The sequence below is a fragment of the Oryctolagus cuniculus genome, chromosome 3 (assembly GCF_051225735.1).
Source record: "Oryctolagus cuniculus isolate XC-2025 breed Fujian yellow rabbit chromosome 3, ASM5122573v1, whole genome shotgun sequence".
NCBI classification, from domain to species: domain Eukaryota; kingdom Metazoa; phylum Chordata; class Mammalia; order Lagomorpha; family Leporidae; genus Oryctolagus; species Oryctolagus cuniculus.
The window spans coordinates 48969741-48986949 of NC_142869.1; the positions used below are offsets into that span (position 1 = coordinate 48969741).

The window sequence follows — 17209 nt, forward strand, 5'->3', positions numbered from 1 at the left end:
GCACCTGGCTCCTGGCTCCTGCCAGGATCAGCGCGGTGCGCCGGCTGCAGCGGCGGCCATTGGAGGGTGAACCAACGGCAAAGGAAGACCTTTCTCTCTCTGTCTCTCTCTCTCACTGTCCACTCTGCCTGTCAAAAAAAAAAAAAAAAAAAAAAAAAAAAAAAAAAAAAAAGAACCAAACGGGATGGCAGGAAGGTGAAACCCCTGGCCTATCACATGCATCTGGTGAACAAAGTCCACAAAGGTGATAACCGAAGGAATTATTTCATCTTTTTACCCATGCACCATGACATAACCATAACTCAGGCTCTTTCTCAACCAACCGAACTACTATGGAGATACTGCTGGGCTCTTTAAGAACAATGCACATTCCTGTTTTGTTTGTAAAAATAATTAGCAGCAGCTGCTACTTCTGCAGAATTTTTAGCAGAAAATATTTTACATGGTGAACGCAAATATTTTAGAACTTAAGGGTCTGGCATGCAATGAAGTATTTTTGCCTTTTTTTTTTTTAATTTAAATTAAGGCGGAACAACTAACTTCCACATTCCTTTCTTCGATTTTAAAAAGAAATACGGACACAAATATTTTCCTGCCACTCAGGAAGACAGCTGTACACATCTGTCAACTACACAACTCCAGAGTGAAACAGAAACTTCATGCTTTAATGCTGCACTTACATGTGAGGGCTCAGCTCATAAAAATTTCTATTCCTGTAATCTTCCACTTTCTCTGGTGAGTAGATGGGCAAGGACCGGTATGGGTTAACAGATATAACCACACTTCCGATGTAAGTCTGAAAAAGAAAGAACAAAATATATCCCTCAGTTTACAAGACATTTCAGTATCTTCAACGTTGTAGTCACGTGGTTTCATTTGTTTAAAAACAGCTTCGGTTCTACTGATTTACCCTTCATTTTACACTCTGCATCGCTGAAGTCAGGGGGTCAACAATGCCTATTCACTTTGCAGATGAATGGAATGGACAGAGTTAAACAGTTGAACTACTTTTTCAAAAGGAACCTCTAGCCGGCGCCGTGGCTCAATAGGCTAATCCTCCACCTTGCGGCGCCGGCACACCGGGTTCTAGTCCCGGTTGGGGCGCCGGATTCTGTCCCGGTTGCCCCTCTTCCAGGCCAGCTCTCTGCTATGGCCAGGGAGTGCAGTGGAGGATGGCCCAGGTGCTTGGGCCCTGCACCCCATGGGAGACCAGGAAAAGCACCTGGCTCCTGGCTCCTGCCAGGATCAGCGCGGTGCGCCGGCTGCAGCGGCGGCCATTGGAGAGTGAACCAACGGCAAAAGGAAGACCTTTCTCTCTGTCTCTCTCTAACTGTCCACTCTGCCTGTCAAAAAAAAAAAAAAAAAAAAAAAAGGAACCTCTAGAACAGCTTATGGGTCTGGATAAGAGTTCTCCAAAGTTCTGTCGCTGCCAACAATGTCATCACTGACTCTGCTAACTGTAAGCCAGAGCACAGCTCTGCCTGACACCCGTTAGAGCTGGTGTTTCCTTCTCTCATTTTTATGCTCCTGCTTCAGTCAAAAGAAACACGAGAGTCCCCTCTTGCACCCCACCCCACACCTATACAACAAGACCTTCACTTTGGCACTGACCTTATCTGCAAGGCATTCAAGGAACACAAAGTCCTATCATATCTAGTGTCCTGTAACAGCAGAACTTAAATGTACCTGAGGAAAGTACATTTAATGTCACATTTGCATGCAATGTAAAATGCAAACATATGTTCTCAGGGGTCAATGCTGTGTTTTAGCAGACACTAACCTTCTCTCCCTGCAAGAGAGAAAACTACTTATCTTCCTTCCACCTAGACTTGGGAGCACGAGGAGTGCTGGTTTTGTTCATTCTGTACTACGCCTCCCAATGCCAACAACACTGAACTGTTGCTCATCACGGCAGCTTCATTTTCCCTTCAGTTGCAACATCATAAAGATAGAAGGGGCAGGGCCAGCGCTGTGGCGGGGTAGTGGGTAAAGCCACCGCCTGCAGTGCCAGCATCCCAAATGGGCACTGGTTCGTGTCCCGGCTGCTCCACTTCCGATCCTGCTCTCTGCTGTTGCCTGGGAAAGCAGTGGAAGATGGCCCAAGTCCTTGGGCCCCTGCACCCGTGTGGGAGACCTGGAAGAAGTTCCTGGCTCCTGGCTTCGGATCGGAGCAGCTCTGACCATTGCAGCCGTCTGGGGAGTGAACCAACGGATGGAAGACCTTTCTGCCTCTTTCTGTGTAACTCTTTCAAATAAATAAATAAATCTTTAAAAAAAAAAAAAAAAAAGATAGGAGGGGGGAAAAAAGTACTTTTGCTGCATCTCTTTTCCTCCCTAAGTGATAAAAAGAAATTTAAAGAACAAAGGTTCAGAAAGGAAAGAACCTTTACAAGGCAGTCCCCACCTTTCCAAAGTCAAATAAAACAAAGGGCAGCATTTTCAGAACAAGTTTGTCCACTACTGCCACCTTAGCGCTTCAAGGAGAGTGCCAGATCTTACTAGAAAATGAAATTGAATAGAAAATGAAGAAACAGTAGAAACATTCTGAACTTGTTTTACATGAGTCATGATAGTTTCAATTCTAGAAGACTTTTCCTCAGTCTGGAAAATGCAACAGGTGGTTTTTATATGCATGTTGAGCCTGTAAGAGCATAATCTCATCACGAGTGGGCAAGCCTGCTGGTGTGAGAAACTCAGTTCCCACGCAGTTTTTTTTTTGCACTTACTTCTGATGTTCTATCATCACTAATTGAATCAGCATTCACTTAGTATAGCCAGACTAAAGAATCACTAAGCTTCCTGGCCTATCTCATTTAGACCAGACTTTCTCAAGACGGCTTCCTCCTCACGCTCACATTGCAGCTCACCCTGGCAGGTGAATGAAGATGGTTGGGTTTGAATTGTTTACCTTAGTAGCTTCTAACTAATACACAGGAATTAATTATAGATATAAAAACACAACCAACGGTTATTCCTGTAATATCTGTTAAAGGCCCAGAGCTTTCTTTAGGTAGAAAAGGACTTGACTCCTTCTTCTTCCTTTTTAGGTAATTTCTTGAATGCAATAACCTAAAAATATACAGATTTGCTGTCAGCAGAAAACCTAATTACCAAGTTGCTCTTTGAAACCAGACTCCACAATAGCAAAACCGTAGATAAAACCTGCCTCTGTGGCAGTCCTGCATACAGAACAAACTGCTGTGTCAAGTCAGAAGCCACACAAAGAAGTTGCAAGTTTCTTTTGTTGTGACTTCCCTGCATACTGAATCGCATGTGCTTCTCCCCGCAAGCTCTCTCCTGACCCCAGGCTCCCTGACCGACACAGCCTGCAACCGGTCAGACGCAGGAGTGAAGCCATTCCATGACAGCCACGGCCAGTTTGGCCACAGATGCCTCTGGCCCGAGTGAGCCCAGGTAGGAGCAGCGGAAGATAACACAAAGCTGAACTCAGCGAAAATTGCCATCCCCCAGATTCGCAAACAAATAAGTGGTGGTCGCTTTAAGCCACTGATTTCTGGGACTGGTTCGTTACACAGCTACGATAACTGATATGCTTAACACGGCTCAACAAACCAAAAAGGCAGCCCAATATAAACAAACACGAAAAGAAACCACACACTCTTTCTATTCCACTTTATGCTTAAGGTTCATGTAAGCATCCTCTAACAGTGACATCCTATTAGATTTGTTCCCTACTGTAACTCCTGCCCTTGCTGTTCCTGAGTTTCTTTTCTGAAGGTTTCATGCGCATTAGCCAAAGATTTAAATAGCCCCACAAGTGCCTGCAGAAGAACCCTATAGAACAGCCATAACCCTCCTTCCTCTGAGACAGACACCCCTGGCAGCAGCTGATTGGCCAGGTGGGATTTAAAATTCTCCTCCAGCTGCAGGCAGCTTCCAGTTTTTCATTTAGCACCAGATTTAAATCTGCTTTTCAGCTATCAGAACAGAGATGGGAAAGTTCAATATTTTACATCAATTAATGGTAAGAGTTAGGGGCAATACGTATCATTGTTTTCAACAAACCATTATGCACTGCTTAGTTGATGTTTTCCTGTCGTATCATGCTTTTAAAACGATGGTGAAAAAATTCACTAAGTGACCAGTCCAGCCCCTCCCCAGCTCACCACCTCCATGATTCTGAGCCTCAGCACCCCCAAATCTGCAGGTGCACCTGAACTCCCACCGATATGTACTAGAAAGCTCCCTCCAGCCCACTGCCCTGTGGGTCCAGCCTCTGACATCGGGGGGGAGAAGGGGGACCAAGGCAAGGAAAGGAAAAAGGAAGTGGAAAGAAAAGGAAACAAGAAAGAGAAGACGGGGGAAGAAGTAGAAGAGAAAGCTCTACCTTCTATAAACAGAAGATTCAATTAGCAGGCTTCTCTAACTTCTCAAAGGCATATTTTAAAATAAGAATGTTCAAATTCATATTTTTTGACTGTGCTTATGATAAAGTTTTATTTCATTATACAAGTCTCGTGTACTTCCTATATACAGATTTAGGAAAGGAGTGATATGTCCCACACTATTCTCCCTCTTGCTCATGCTCCAACCCTTCTTCCTCCTCCCTCTCCTAATCCCACTCTTAATTTTTTACAAAGATCTATTTTCACTTTACTTAATGATCGTAAGGTTAACCCTAAATACAAGAGTTCAACAACTAATAAGAAGAAAACACTGTTCCTCAACAGAGGAGACAAGGGCTGTAAACAGTGACGAATCTCCAAATGTCCATTTCACTCCAATGCATTACATTTTAGGTACTCTATTAGTCTACCATTAATCAGGGAAAACATGATATCTGTCTTTTGGGGGACTGGCTTTGTTGCTCCCCCTCTTCATGGAGGAACGACACTAAACCCTGCCTAGGCTTCATATCCGAGTCACGGCACCATTATGTCGCTCCCCGTCTTCATGGAGGAACGACACTAAACCCTGCCTAGGCTTCATATCCGAGTCACAGCACCATTATGTCGCTCCCCCTCTTCATGGAGGAGCGACACTGAACCCTGCCTAGGCTTCCTATCCGAGTCACGGCACCATTATGTCGCTCCCCCTCTTCGTGGAGGAACGACACAGGACCCTGCGCTGTTCTTTTGTCTGCTCGGCCCTCCCCGGGTTTGCTGCTGGTTCTTCCCGGGTTGGCAACCGTCCCTTCCACCTCCGTGGAAGGGCGGTTCCCCCTGCCACTTTCCCCACTTCCGCGGGGGAGCGGCACACCGCCGGCTGGCTCTCTCGGGGGCTGCACAGGTGTTCCCTTTAGATGTTCCCCTTTTTTACAAGTCTTTTCTATAGTAAAGTAAGAATAAGTAAACAGCGAACTCCCAAAGCAAGAATGAGTAGAGAGAAATGAAAAAGAACGAAGCAACGAACTTCCCCGCGAACTCTCCAACGCACTCTCCAACCAACCCACACCACCATGCCGTCTCTCTCCTCCTATATAGTCCTCTTCCACCAATCCCAACTCTGCTACCCACACGCTGAGCACGCTGCTCTCCTCCAATCAGGAGCAGGTCCTGCTGTTTATTGGTTGAACTGGAGGCAGCTGCGTAGAAGCTGTTTCCTCCTCTCCCAGCGCCATATTGTGGGAGAGCAGATGCATAGAATAAGTCTTAATTCGAGTAACAGTCTAATCCGAGTTGCTCCCCACATGGCTTATTTCACCAGGTGTAACTGCAAGCCCCTCTGGCCTTGCACCACTGATGTGTGAGCATTCCCACTGCAATCTCAGCGCAGGTGAGGCTCCTCAAGCCAGCAAATCCCATTCCCAAGCCCACCACTGTGAACACCAAGGAAAGGCCCCTGAATTACCAAAGTGTACCACATCAAGACCATGCACTTCACTCTACAGGCTGTTTCCTCCAGAACACAGTCCTCAGAGAAGAGGGGTCAGGGGCCAGTCACTTTTAAGGAGAACCCAGTAAATGAATGTGTCACCGGGGCCAGAAACCACACTGGTTCCCTCACCCTCAGGACTCGCGGGACCAGGTTTTGCTTTCAACTGCAACTACTGTGCCTGTGCTGCCACTGACCTACCTTCTGTCTCACCTTCCCCTTCAGATCTTCCCATGCAACCAATCCTGAAAACCTGCCAAAAAGAGAAATCCTTTTGGCCTCACTTACCTTCATTCCAGCGCCATCTCTAATAAACTGGGCTATGGTATCTCAGCAAACAGCAGCAGCACTTGCAAACAGGGGTGGGGGGGTGGCCATTCTATGGCAGTGTTTTTCCAGGGTTTGATTATGACTCATTCATAAACTTTTCATCATAATCATGGATGCACATGCAGGCACACACATCTGATAAAAACTCCACAAAACCAAAACTACCCTAACTATATGTGATGCACTAATAGGTTTTATCCAATTGTATTCAGTACAATTTTGTCTAAAACTGCTATTCCTAATCCACTAAAAGGCTTGCATGAGCCATGAATGGGATTAAAAAAGAAAAAAAAAAAAACCTTGCAGTTTGAAAAATACTGCTACAGGGACAGGTGCTGTGGTACGGGGGCTAAGCCACTGCTTGGGATGCCCACATCCCAGTGCCTGCTCATGCACACAAAACTCTTTCAGAACATATTTTTAAAACCTCTGCTTAGTTGGGGCTCTAACAAAGCCTCCCATCTGACTAGCTACCAGACGGTAAGGAAGAATTTTCTTCAGAATGAATTTTAATTATTTGCTTACCTGTCTTGGGACTTCCCTTAAAAGCTCACCATCAAACCTATTAAAGGGCTGGCATATAACAAGCATCCACGCACCATTTTACTAAACTATCCCACGCCCCCAGGAGACAGAGAGGGATTCTCAAGCTGAACACCTGTAACAATGGCTCACACAGAAGCTAAGTGACAGGGCCACAGCAGCTAGCAGAGCGAAAGCAAGAGCAGGAGCCAAGGGTCTGCTCTCCTATGGTTACAGCACTGGACGCACACTGGCTGCTGGGCCTCTGACCCTTGGGCCTCATCGCAGGAAACCTGTGTCGCACGCAGCCTTGCGGAGTGTCTGCAGCCTCCACGCTGGAACAAAGCGCTGCCGTGTCGGGCCAGCCCCCCCAAGGAACGCTACAGCCCTTCCACCAGGGCATCCGAAAAGTGCACGGACCATGGAAAGACACCTTCCGAAATCCACGGGCAGGTGTTTCAAACTGCTCACTTTCCATTTTGAAGACGTCTCTTACTTGAGGAACAAACGAGGAAGAGGAAAGAGGTAAATTTTTCATCTCGACCGAAAAGATTGCATCGCCACCGTTCAGCGACGTCAGAGAAACAGATCAGGGGAAGGGTGAGGCAAGAGGCAGGATTTCCTTAACTACCTGACGTAACGCTATTTAATAAATCACTTAGTCTAAAATGACAGAGAAACAGCACAGGTATCGGAGATCTCTAAGTTCAGGTCTCCGAGTCATGCTATTTTCACCTTTTGAAGTAGTAGGAGTTCAAATCCAGGATGGGCCAGGCCTGGGACCAAGAGGACTGCAGAACCACACCCACTGCGTGCTAGACTGAGTTTAGGCTGCAACCATCAGACAAGCAAGGGACAAATTTATTAAGGGCGAATTTTATGCAAAACCCATGTGCCTTTTAGATAGAAATTTAAGAGTTAACTGCTCAAGACTCTAAAATAGGAAGAAAGGGGATTTAAGCAATTCTTGGCTACCTGAGTCATTAGTCTCATTATCTCCCTGTCTAAAAGAGGGAGCTAAGGTCACTAAACCTCCCAAGCCTGAGACAGCTCCAGGGAAGACAGAGGGTCAGAGCCGCTCTCCTCAAAGGGTGTGACTCCTTATTCGGTGACGGCTGAACCTCCTTCTTATTTTGCTAAGAGAGTGGTCTCCTTCCAATATATTTTCTAAAGGTATGAGCTGCCATGATTTGCACACCCATGTTCTCGGCAGCAGCATTTCTCACCAGAGCCGAGATGGCGAAGGAGCCTGGCGTCCACCAGCAGGATCAATAAAAAACAGAAGAAACACACAACGGAGCATGCTTCCGCCTTACAAAGGAAGAAAGTCCTGACCCGTGCTATCACACGGACTGAAAACGGGGACAGGGCACAAAGGGCTGCCCAGGTACATTGCAGAGACAGGGAATGGAAGCGCTTTCCTAGAGGAGAAAGGTGTCCTAAAACTAAGACCAGGATCAAACTGGAGACGGCCTTGAACTTGAGGGTGAGGATTCCGAGCTTCAGTCTGAATGCAGTTCTGAAGTGAGAAGTCGGAGTGTGCTGAGGGGGGTTGGGTGATGAAACCACCTGCACTTGAACCCACATCACTCTGACCTAAGTATCTGAGCCCTGTATTCAGATTCTCTGCCCACAAATGAACGATGCTTCAAATGTATTTGAAATACTGTACAAACCTTGGCCCCAAATGACCCAGCAAATTTCCGGGTTTTATGTGAAGCTGGACACATCACTTAAGTTCTCATCTCTACAAGAATACTGCTGATTTCTCCATCATTTATTCTGAGAAGTAAACAAGACGATGTGCCAATGCACCAAGCAGAGCAACTGACACACAGCAGGCATGCCATCAACGCGAGCATTCCCTAAGTAGAATTCCCTGAGTTCACGCTGGCTCTGTGGGAATCAAGGAGGCAAACCAGGACTCAGAAGGCATTAATAAGAAAGTCAATACCTCGGCTAAAGTCACTGATGAGTCCCACAGCCAAGGTCTTGAAGACGACGCTTACAAAATGGTCTTTGTAGACAGGAAGTTGGTGGATGATCAGACAAGCACGAGGTGTGGCTCAGCAGAGCTAACAGTCAGCCCAGAGTGCTGGGGCAAGCTGCCTGAGAGTCCGAGAACACCAATCCGTGCACCTCCTGATGAGGTCATCCACCCTCTTCCTGGGTCTCGGTCCTGGGAAGCTGATCACAAGGCATCAGGATAACATGTGCCACAAGGTTTTTAATTAGTCATCTGTAAGATGCCACAGATTCCCTTGAAAAGGGCCTTTGTCTTAAATGGACTTTTTTTCTTTTTAAAGACACAGTATGGTCCACTAAGCTGAAACAACTAGAAGACAGGACTTTGAGTATTTTTGACACAAAGAAATGTTAAATGTTTGGGGAGACAGGTATATTTACTGTGACTGAACACTATACAATATATACATATATCCAAACATCATATAGGATCCCATAAATAATATACAAATTGTCTGTTAAAAGAAATTTTTAACTTTTTTAAAAAAGAGGAAAAAAAGCAGTCAAAATGGTCTCAACAGCAGGGGCCAATATTGTGCGGTAGTGGGTAAAGCCACTGCCTGCAGTGCTGACATCCCATATGGGTGCCAGTTAGAGTCCCGGCTGCTCCACTTCCGATCCAGCTCTCTGCAATGGCCTGGGAAAGCAGTAGAAGATGGCCCAAGTCCTTGGGTCCCTGCACCCATGTGGGAGACCCAGAAGAAGCTCTTGGCTCCTGGCTTCAAATCAGCACATCTCCAGCCTTTGCAGCCATTTGGGGAGTGAATCAGCAGATGGAAGACTCCTCTCTCTCTCTCTCTCTAACTATGCCTTTCAAATAATAAAATAAATAAATCTTTAAAAAAAATGGTGTAAGTGAGCCGGCGCCGTGGCTCAATAGGCTAATCCTCCACCTTGCGGCGCCGGCACACCGGGTTCTAGTCCCGGTTGGGGCGCCGGATTCTGTCCCGGTTGCCCCTCTTCCAGGCCAGCTCTCTGCTATGGCCAGGGAGTGCAGTGGAGGATGGCCCAGGTGCTTGGGCCCTGCACCCCATGGGAGACCAGGAAAAGCACCTGGCTCCTGGCTCCTGCCAGGATCAGCGCGGTGCGCCGGCTGCAGCGGCGGCCATTGGAGGGTGAACCAACGGCAAAGGAAGACCTTTCTCTCTGTCTCTCTCTCTCACTGTCCACTCTGCCTGTCAAAAAAAAAAAATAAATAAAATAAAAAAAATGGTGTAAGTGAAAATTGCAAGTCCTAGGCCAGTACCAGATTTTGTTGTCTATCTGAGCCTTACCTAAAAAACAAACTCGGTTTGCACATTTCACATTCTCCAGACCAAGAGAAATATTTGTGCTGCATATACAACACATATGTAAAACTGACAGCACTAGTCACTTTAATTCCTTATTAAAATAATTTGGCACGGGTCTCGCCACGCGTTAGCGGCAGTTCTTCCCGAAGCGCCACATCCCAGTCTGCATGGTGAGCTCAGAGAACTGTCAGAGGCCGGGGCGCACTCGCTGTAACCACACACACACACCCAGGGGCCCCCGATACCCCATCACCAAGCTACAAAAGAAGCAGAACCCAGGAGAGCGATGGCGAGTCCAGCTCCAACACAACAGGCCTGGTCCCCGCAGCTCGCTCCTGCCACCTCTGGGCCTGCCCTGGCCGCTTTGTCTCACCCGCTCCAACACTGCGTCTCTACCCTCTTCTTCAGGTTCCTGCCCGAGCATGGCCCACATGGCCCCTCGACACCATCACCGCCGGCACCTTACTGCCGCCACTTCCTTCCGGTGCTTCTCAATCCGATGTTGGAGGCAGGGCTCTGGCCCCCTTCGTCTTTTCCTCTGGGCCGTGCCTCACATCCCTGGCCTCGGCTCCCAAGCCCACGATGCACAGGCCAGGAGGTCGGGCAAACCACAGCTGCCAAAGATAGCCACAAGCCCATCAGGCAGTCGCTGCTGGTCCAGCCCAAGACGGGCCTACACCGCCCTCATATTATCATCTTTCGTTCCCAGGCTGCCAGTCATTTCAGACTATGAATTAAAGAACTATATATGAGTTCTGTGCCACGCTGAAAAGCTGGCTAAAAATAATTAGGCTCCCTCGGGCAGCCTTTACTTTGGAGCTGGATAATACAATACTGCCAGAGCTTTGTGGAGATAAACTCCATGGTGAGGCAAATACCTGCCTTTCTCCAGATCCAACAGAACTCTCTAGACGAAGGCACAGAGTGGTCTCCTACTATATCTACAGTGCTTGCTGCAAGTCTTAAAAATATTAGTGTGTGGTTATCTCAAAGCAGAAATACAGCAACAATGAAACCTGTGTAACAAATACCAGAGAGAGAAGGAGGAAAGCAGGGAAGGAGAGGAAGAAATCAAGACATAGCAAGCTCAGCGTGTGAGACCTTGGAGAAAGCTGTTCCTGGGGCGCAGCGGGTAAACCAAGCACCTGCAACACCAGCAGCTCACATGGGTGCGGGTTCAAGTTCAGACTGCCCCGTTCCAAGTCCAGCTCCTTGCTAATGCACCTGGGAAAGAAGAAGATGGCCCATGTATGTGGGCCTCCACACCCATGTGTGAGACCAGGACGGAGCTCTTGGCTCCTGGCTTTGGTCTGGCATAGCCCTGCCTATCTATTGTGGACATCTGAAAGTGAACCCACAGATGGAAGATCTTTCTCTCATTCTAACCTCTAACTCTGCCTTTCAAACCAATCAATTATTTAAAAAATTTTTAAAGTCATCCTGGGTTCGAGAGTCAGGGTAGTGACAACTCCAACTCCACTCCTACTAAGTGCTAGGCGGCTCAAAACCAAGGCACCTCTTTATTTCAACCCCAGCTCCAGGAGCTAAATATCACAATTATGTAAGAGGCCAAGATTCGAACTTAGGTCTACCTCCAAAAGCACGTGCCTTTCCAAGAAGCCACGTCATCTCACCCTCCACGCCTTCCAAAGCATTGTTCAGTGGAACACAGAGCTTCCCCTTAGAAATCAGGACCAGCATCACAACGTATGTGTGCTGTAGATACAAGGCAGAGGTAGATGCGTGCACAGTGGGGACAGCTGAATCGGTCCTGTGTTCCTGGTGCCGAGCTGCTTCCTCTTCCCACTCTGTACTTCTGGGTACCTGCCAGTGCTTCCAAAGGGTGACACTTCTGCAAACCCGATGTTGGACCCTGGTTCCCTATCCCCCCTAAGTCAGACTTTTGCAGTGGCTTCAATCAGAATATGTAAAGATATTATAAATATTCCACGAACATTTCAAGCCCTACATAGCGCCCGCGTGATGAAAGAGCTCCCCAAGGTCGGTAAATAATAGATAAGTGGGTGTCAACTTTTAAAGTTCTAAGAGGAAGAACTTTCTCAATCACCAAAGGTTCTGAGAAAGCAAATAACTGGGAAGTTATTCCAAAAAGGAGTGTTTTTATAAAACTACCCCGAGATAGAGTGTGCTCAGAAAATCAGACACAACATTCGTCTTCAGCCTTGTGATACGCTGTTTTCCCACCAGCTTTATCCAGCCTTCTGAAGCTGTGTCTCCATTCTGAGCAAACACCAACGCCGCACCCTTCAAAACAGTTTGTTCCCTTCACCTTAGCAATCTACCTTTTCAGACCGCTGGTGAGGCCGTGTGCTGCTGACGGCACAGCACCCATACACACATACACACACACACGCACACACACACACACACACACGGCTGAGTATTGCCTGCTAACAGGCCTGGCAGCCCATCCTCCCTGCCTTGACCTGTGCAGACACCAGTTCTTCCCACGTATTTCCGAGACACATGAACCTGTGGATGTAGACCTCGTGGACACAGCATCTCAACAGCACATCACACGCTGCTCTTGTCGCACCCATACTTTGCTTTTGTGTCTGGGTTCTCTATGTAAAGCAAGGAGAACTTCCTCTTATCTCCAACTCTAGATCAAAAAAATCCTCATTTAATCAAACTAAAATAATCTGCAAGATTACACACCATTCTATTAACCACTATGACTCCTGGGAATAGGACAGGGGTACTGATAGAAGAAAACTACATTTTATATTATTATATATGCCTAGACCATTTGAAGTGTTTGTAAAAGGCATTTTGCTACTCTTGTAATTTGGGGGGGAGGGGGATCATACTTTTTTTTTAAAAAATCATACTTTTTAAAGGCAAATTTTAAAAGAAAAAAATCTTGGGGAACAGCTGGGAAGCAGGCATAACACTCAACTGGACTTTAAATTCTAGCCTTGCTTTCTGCCAGCAACCCATGAACTTGGAAAAGGTCCGAGCCTCAGACGAGACCACAGCCCTGGCTGACGTCTTCATGACAGCCAGTTAGGCCCAGAGCAGGGAACCCAGCCTCTCAACCCACAGAAACAGGGCTAACAAATACACGTTGTTCTAAGTTGCTAAGTTCAGGCTGATTCGTTTTGCAGCAAGAGAAAACTACTAACCCTAAATATTCCCAGGAATATTTGTTATACGTGGGGGTTGTCCCATGTATTAATGGAAAGTGCTTCTAATAAACACAGTTGTCCCTTGGTACTCACAGGGGATTGGCTCCTCGTGAATACCACAATCTGAGGATGCCCAAGTCCCTTATGGAAAAGGCCATCATATTTGCACAGAACCTACATACATCTTTCTGTACACAAGGGGATGTCAGAAAGTTCACAGAAAACGTGCAGTATCTTTGCGTTCCATTTTCCAAACTTTTCAAAGCTTCTTGTTTTAAATCGTCTCTAAGGGATGGAGGATATCTGATACCACAGAAATGCCATGCAAATAGTCGTTACGCGGTGCTGTCCAGGGAATAAAGAAAAAGTCTGTTCATGTTCTGTGCAGATAGAGTTGGTTTTCCCAAATATCGTCAATATCAGGTTGACTGAATCCACAGACAGTGAACCCAGACAAGGAAGACCAACAGCAAACAAATGTTAGCCAGTGTTCTGTTCATTAGCTTTGCAAAATTTTAAACCAAATACTTAGTATAGTACATATGCTTGAGCGCCTTCCCTAGAAAGTGCCTGGTGCCATCCTGCAGGGATCTAATATTAGTCCTGACTTCTAAAAATTGAAACGAATATAATACTTTAAAATTTCAAAATTCAGACCATGTTTTACTAGAATTCCAAAACAGGCACTTTTGCAAATACAATGAGATTGACATAACCACCTAAAAATGGGACTAACTCCAGACCTCCATTTCTGGCTCATCCCACACCTGACAATTCACACAGAAAACAAACTAAATTTACTGGGCGGCACCAAAAATACACACACCTTGCTTCTTGAGTTTCCAAACCTGCCCTGGGCCTTGCTCTTCCCCAAATTGCAGCTTTCCTGTCCCTGAGCAGAACCACAGTCCTGACCAGTCACCCTAAAAACAGAACACAGCTGGCTGCACCTCGGCTGGCCTGTCTGCTCCAGCCCCACAAAAGTCCACAGGAATCCGGCTGGCACCCATGCGGCCTGGGGCGGGGTGGGGAGGCCGGAGGCAGGGCTGACAAAGGGCAGAACACACTCAGAAAGGCAGAGCAGCACTGCCCAGCCAGTGACCCCACACAGAGCCCACCGGGACCGAAGTGCACATCCTGCAGCCAGGCCCAGCCCAAAGGCAGGAATAAAAGCAGACAGTCTCGGACCCTGTGTGTTGTTACCCAGGAGTCCAACGCTTCCCTCTGTCTCCTCTCACCGGGTCCTCCTCCGTCTCCAACCCAACAGGCCAGAGTGGTTAAACGTCAGCGTCTCTGAACCTGTCCCAGGCTTAGAGACTCTGCAAGGCCATGAATGCCCATGGACCTACTTGGTGCTACGCAACCCAATTCTGAAAACAGAACGCTTGGGGACTGTCGTGTGGTCAAGCGAATAGATCTCCTCTTCCAGGCTGGGCCGAGTGATGGTTACTCGCAACACACACACCCTAACGCAACCTGACACTGACTACCTTGAAAATGCCTCCTCCCACCCAGAACTCCAGGTGCGGTGTGACCACGAGGGAGCCGTCCTCCAGAGCTGGCTGGCTGCAGGCCCTAGGGGACCCCAGGGGTTGTGAATGCTGTGGAGAGTTGACACTGCATCCCAACACAAAGCAATGCTTCCTGAGAGCTCCGAGAAGGGTCTTATTTCTAGGTGGGGTGTGGGGACAGATGGAAAGCAGGATGAAAGAACACAGTCCCTCAGTCTGGCTCACAGAGGTTACTGAGGCCACGGGTGGGCCCACTGTTCCCAGGGGCGAGAGTCCCCGCATTCACTGCCCCCTCAACAGCGATGGCTTCTGAACTCACAAAGGTCTGCTCAGTATGCTGGCACGCTGCATCACCCTGGATGGTCACTCACTTTTGTTGAATAAAACAAAGTTAGGGGGCCAGCGTTGCAGCACAGCAGTTTAAGCTCCTGCTTTCGACGCTGGCAACCCCTATCAGAGTGCCAGTTCAAGACCCAGGTGCTCCACTTCCAATCCTATTTCCTGCAAATGATGGCCTGAGTACTTGGGCCCTTGCTACTCATGAGAGAGAACTGGATGGAGTTACAGGATCCTGGCTTTGGTCTGACCCAGGCCCAGCCATTGCAGCCATTTGGGGTCTGAGTCAGCAGATGGAAGCTCGCTCGCTCGCGCGCTCTCTCTCTCTTGCTCATTCTACCTTTAAAAAAAAAAATAAATCTTCTTAAAAAAATAATTAAGGTTAGAGACCATAAGTGAAACAAATTTTTAAGCCACAACCTCATTTTCTGGAATATAAGTAAGCAAAGTGAGGTAGAGACAGTAGCATGTTACATGTCATATTAACTTAGCCTTGGACATCAGGCTAAACAATTTTGCAACAAGCTATAAACAAACCCAACGCATGAGTATCACCAGAATAAGAGCCAGAAATAGATTTCTTAAGGACAGGATTCGTGATATTTGGAACTAGGGAAATAGCAAATTTATCTTACAGTATTTTTTTATCAATTATAAAAGCAATATATATGTGGCCTAAGTCCTATAATACAGAAACATAAAATAGTAACACTGTTCCACCTCCACTCCAATCCAAACCTGGTACCCAAGGTTAATATTCTTTTTCCTCTGTGTGCATGCAAATACAAATACATCTGTAACATACACACACTCACAACCCCCCACCCCACTTTTTAAAACAGTATCATACTGTACCCATTACTTTATAATCTGCTTTTTCTCACTCAAAGGAGAGCATGCCCAGCCCTCCAACATGGTATAATTAAACTTACAAAATGAGGGGTCAGCACTGTGGCGTAGCAGGCAAAGTCACCGCCTGCAGTGCCGGCATCCCATATGGGCGCCAGTTCAAGTTCTGGCTGCTCCACTTCCAATCCAGCTCTCTGCTGTGGCCTGGGGAAGCAGTGGAGGATGGCCCAAGTCCTTGGGCCCCTGCACCTGCGTGGGAGACCCAGAAGCCCCTGGCTCCTGACTTTGGATCAGCACAATTCCAGCTGTTGCGGCCAGCTGGGGAGTGAACCAGTAAATGGAAGACCTCTCTCTCTCTCTGCCTCTCCTTCTCTGTGTAACTCTTTCAACATAAATAAATCTTAAAGAAAAAAATAAACTTACAAAATGAAGGCACATATCTCATGGAAATAGTAGCCCTAAAGCATCATGAAAAATACTGATATGAATATCTGGCAGCTGAAGTCAATTTTCTGCTTTTGTTTTATAACCAGAAAAGGTATTCCAAAAATAGTTCAGAAAATAAAATTATGTATAGCTGAAACCCATTTTGTCTGAAGACTCAAGAATATGAGCACTTGGCATTTTGTTAAAAGAGGGATTGTTGTATTTTTAGTGGCCACAACAAATCAGGTATTTGAATGCAAGCAATGTTCCCCTCTCCATCCCATTTTCAATTCACCTGAAGGAGAGTTGTGCTTCTTGGAGCCAAAAAGAAACATGACCAGTAACCTTCGTTAGGCTATAATTGACTGCTCCTATCTCCATCTCAACAAAGGCCTGTGTTGAAAGGCTATCTTTTATTTGCTATCAGACCACACGTCCCAGAAAGCTGCAGAACTTCCAGGCTCTCCCACCTGAAAGCAGAAATGCTACACTGGGAGGGAAGGCAACACCACTCCCAGCTCTACAGCTGCGACTTCTACTTCTCCCATTGGGATCAGCATCTCAAACAGCCACATCTCTGCCGTGCAACTACGTCTCCGCACAGTGGCCAGTTATCAAACGGATATTCCAAAAGCAAGAGTCACACGTTGCATGCTACTGCCCCACCTCCCACAGAGGCCTCCCAATCATGACTATTTCACAATGAAATTAATTAACCAAAGTTATCCTGGAAACACGGCTGGTGCTATGGTGCTGTGTCCTCCCCAAAGACATCAATTGACATGCAGCAACCAATGCGATGGTTTTAGGAGTGGGACCTTGGGCGGGTGATTGGGTCATAAGGTGACCCAATGTGAATGGGGTCTGTGCCCTTACAAAAGGGGCCCCACAGAACTTCTGCCTTCCACTATGGAAGAACACAGCAAGAAGCACC

The 17209-nt window shown here is 47.0% G+C and overlaps 1 protein-coding gene across 21 annotated transcripts in view; it reads right to left on the minus strand.

Moving 5' to 3' along the window:
- Positions 1-17209, minus strand: part of MYO1B (myosin IB) — a 218409-nt gene that overhangs the window by 127757 nt on the left and 73443 nt on the right. For all 21 annotated transcript variants that reach the window (XM_089330158.1, XM_089330155.1, XM_089330156.1 and 18 more), the window contains exon 3: positions 681-796. In XM_089330158.1, the coding sequence (XP_089186284.1) occupies positions 681-796 (116 nt within the window). The remainder of the gene's footprint in view (positions 1-680; positions 797-17209) is intronic.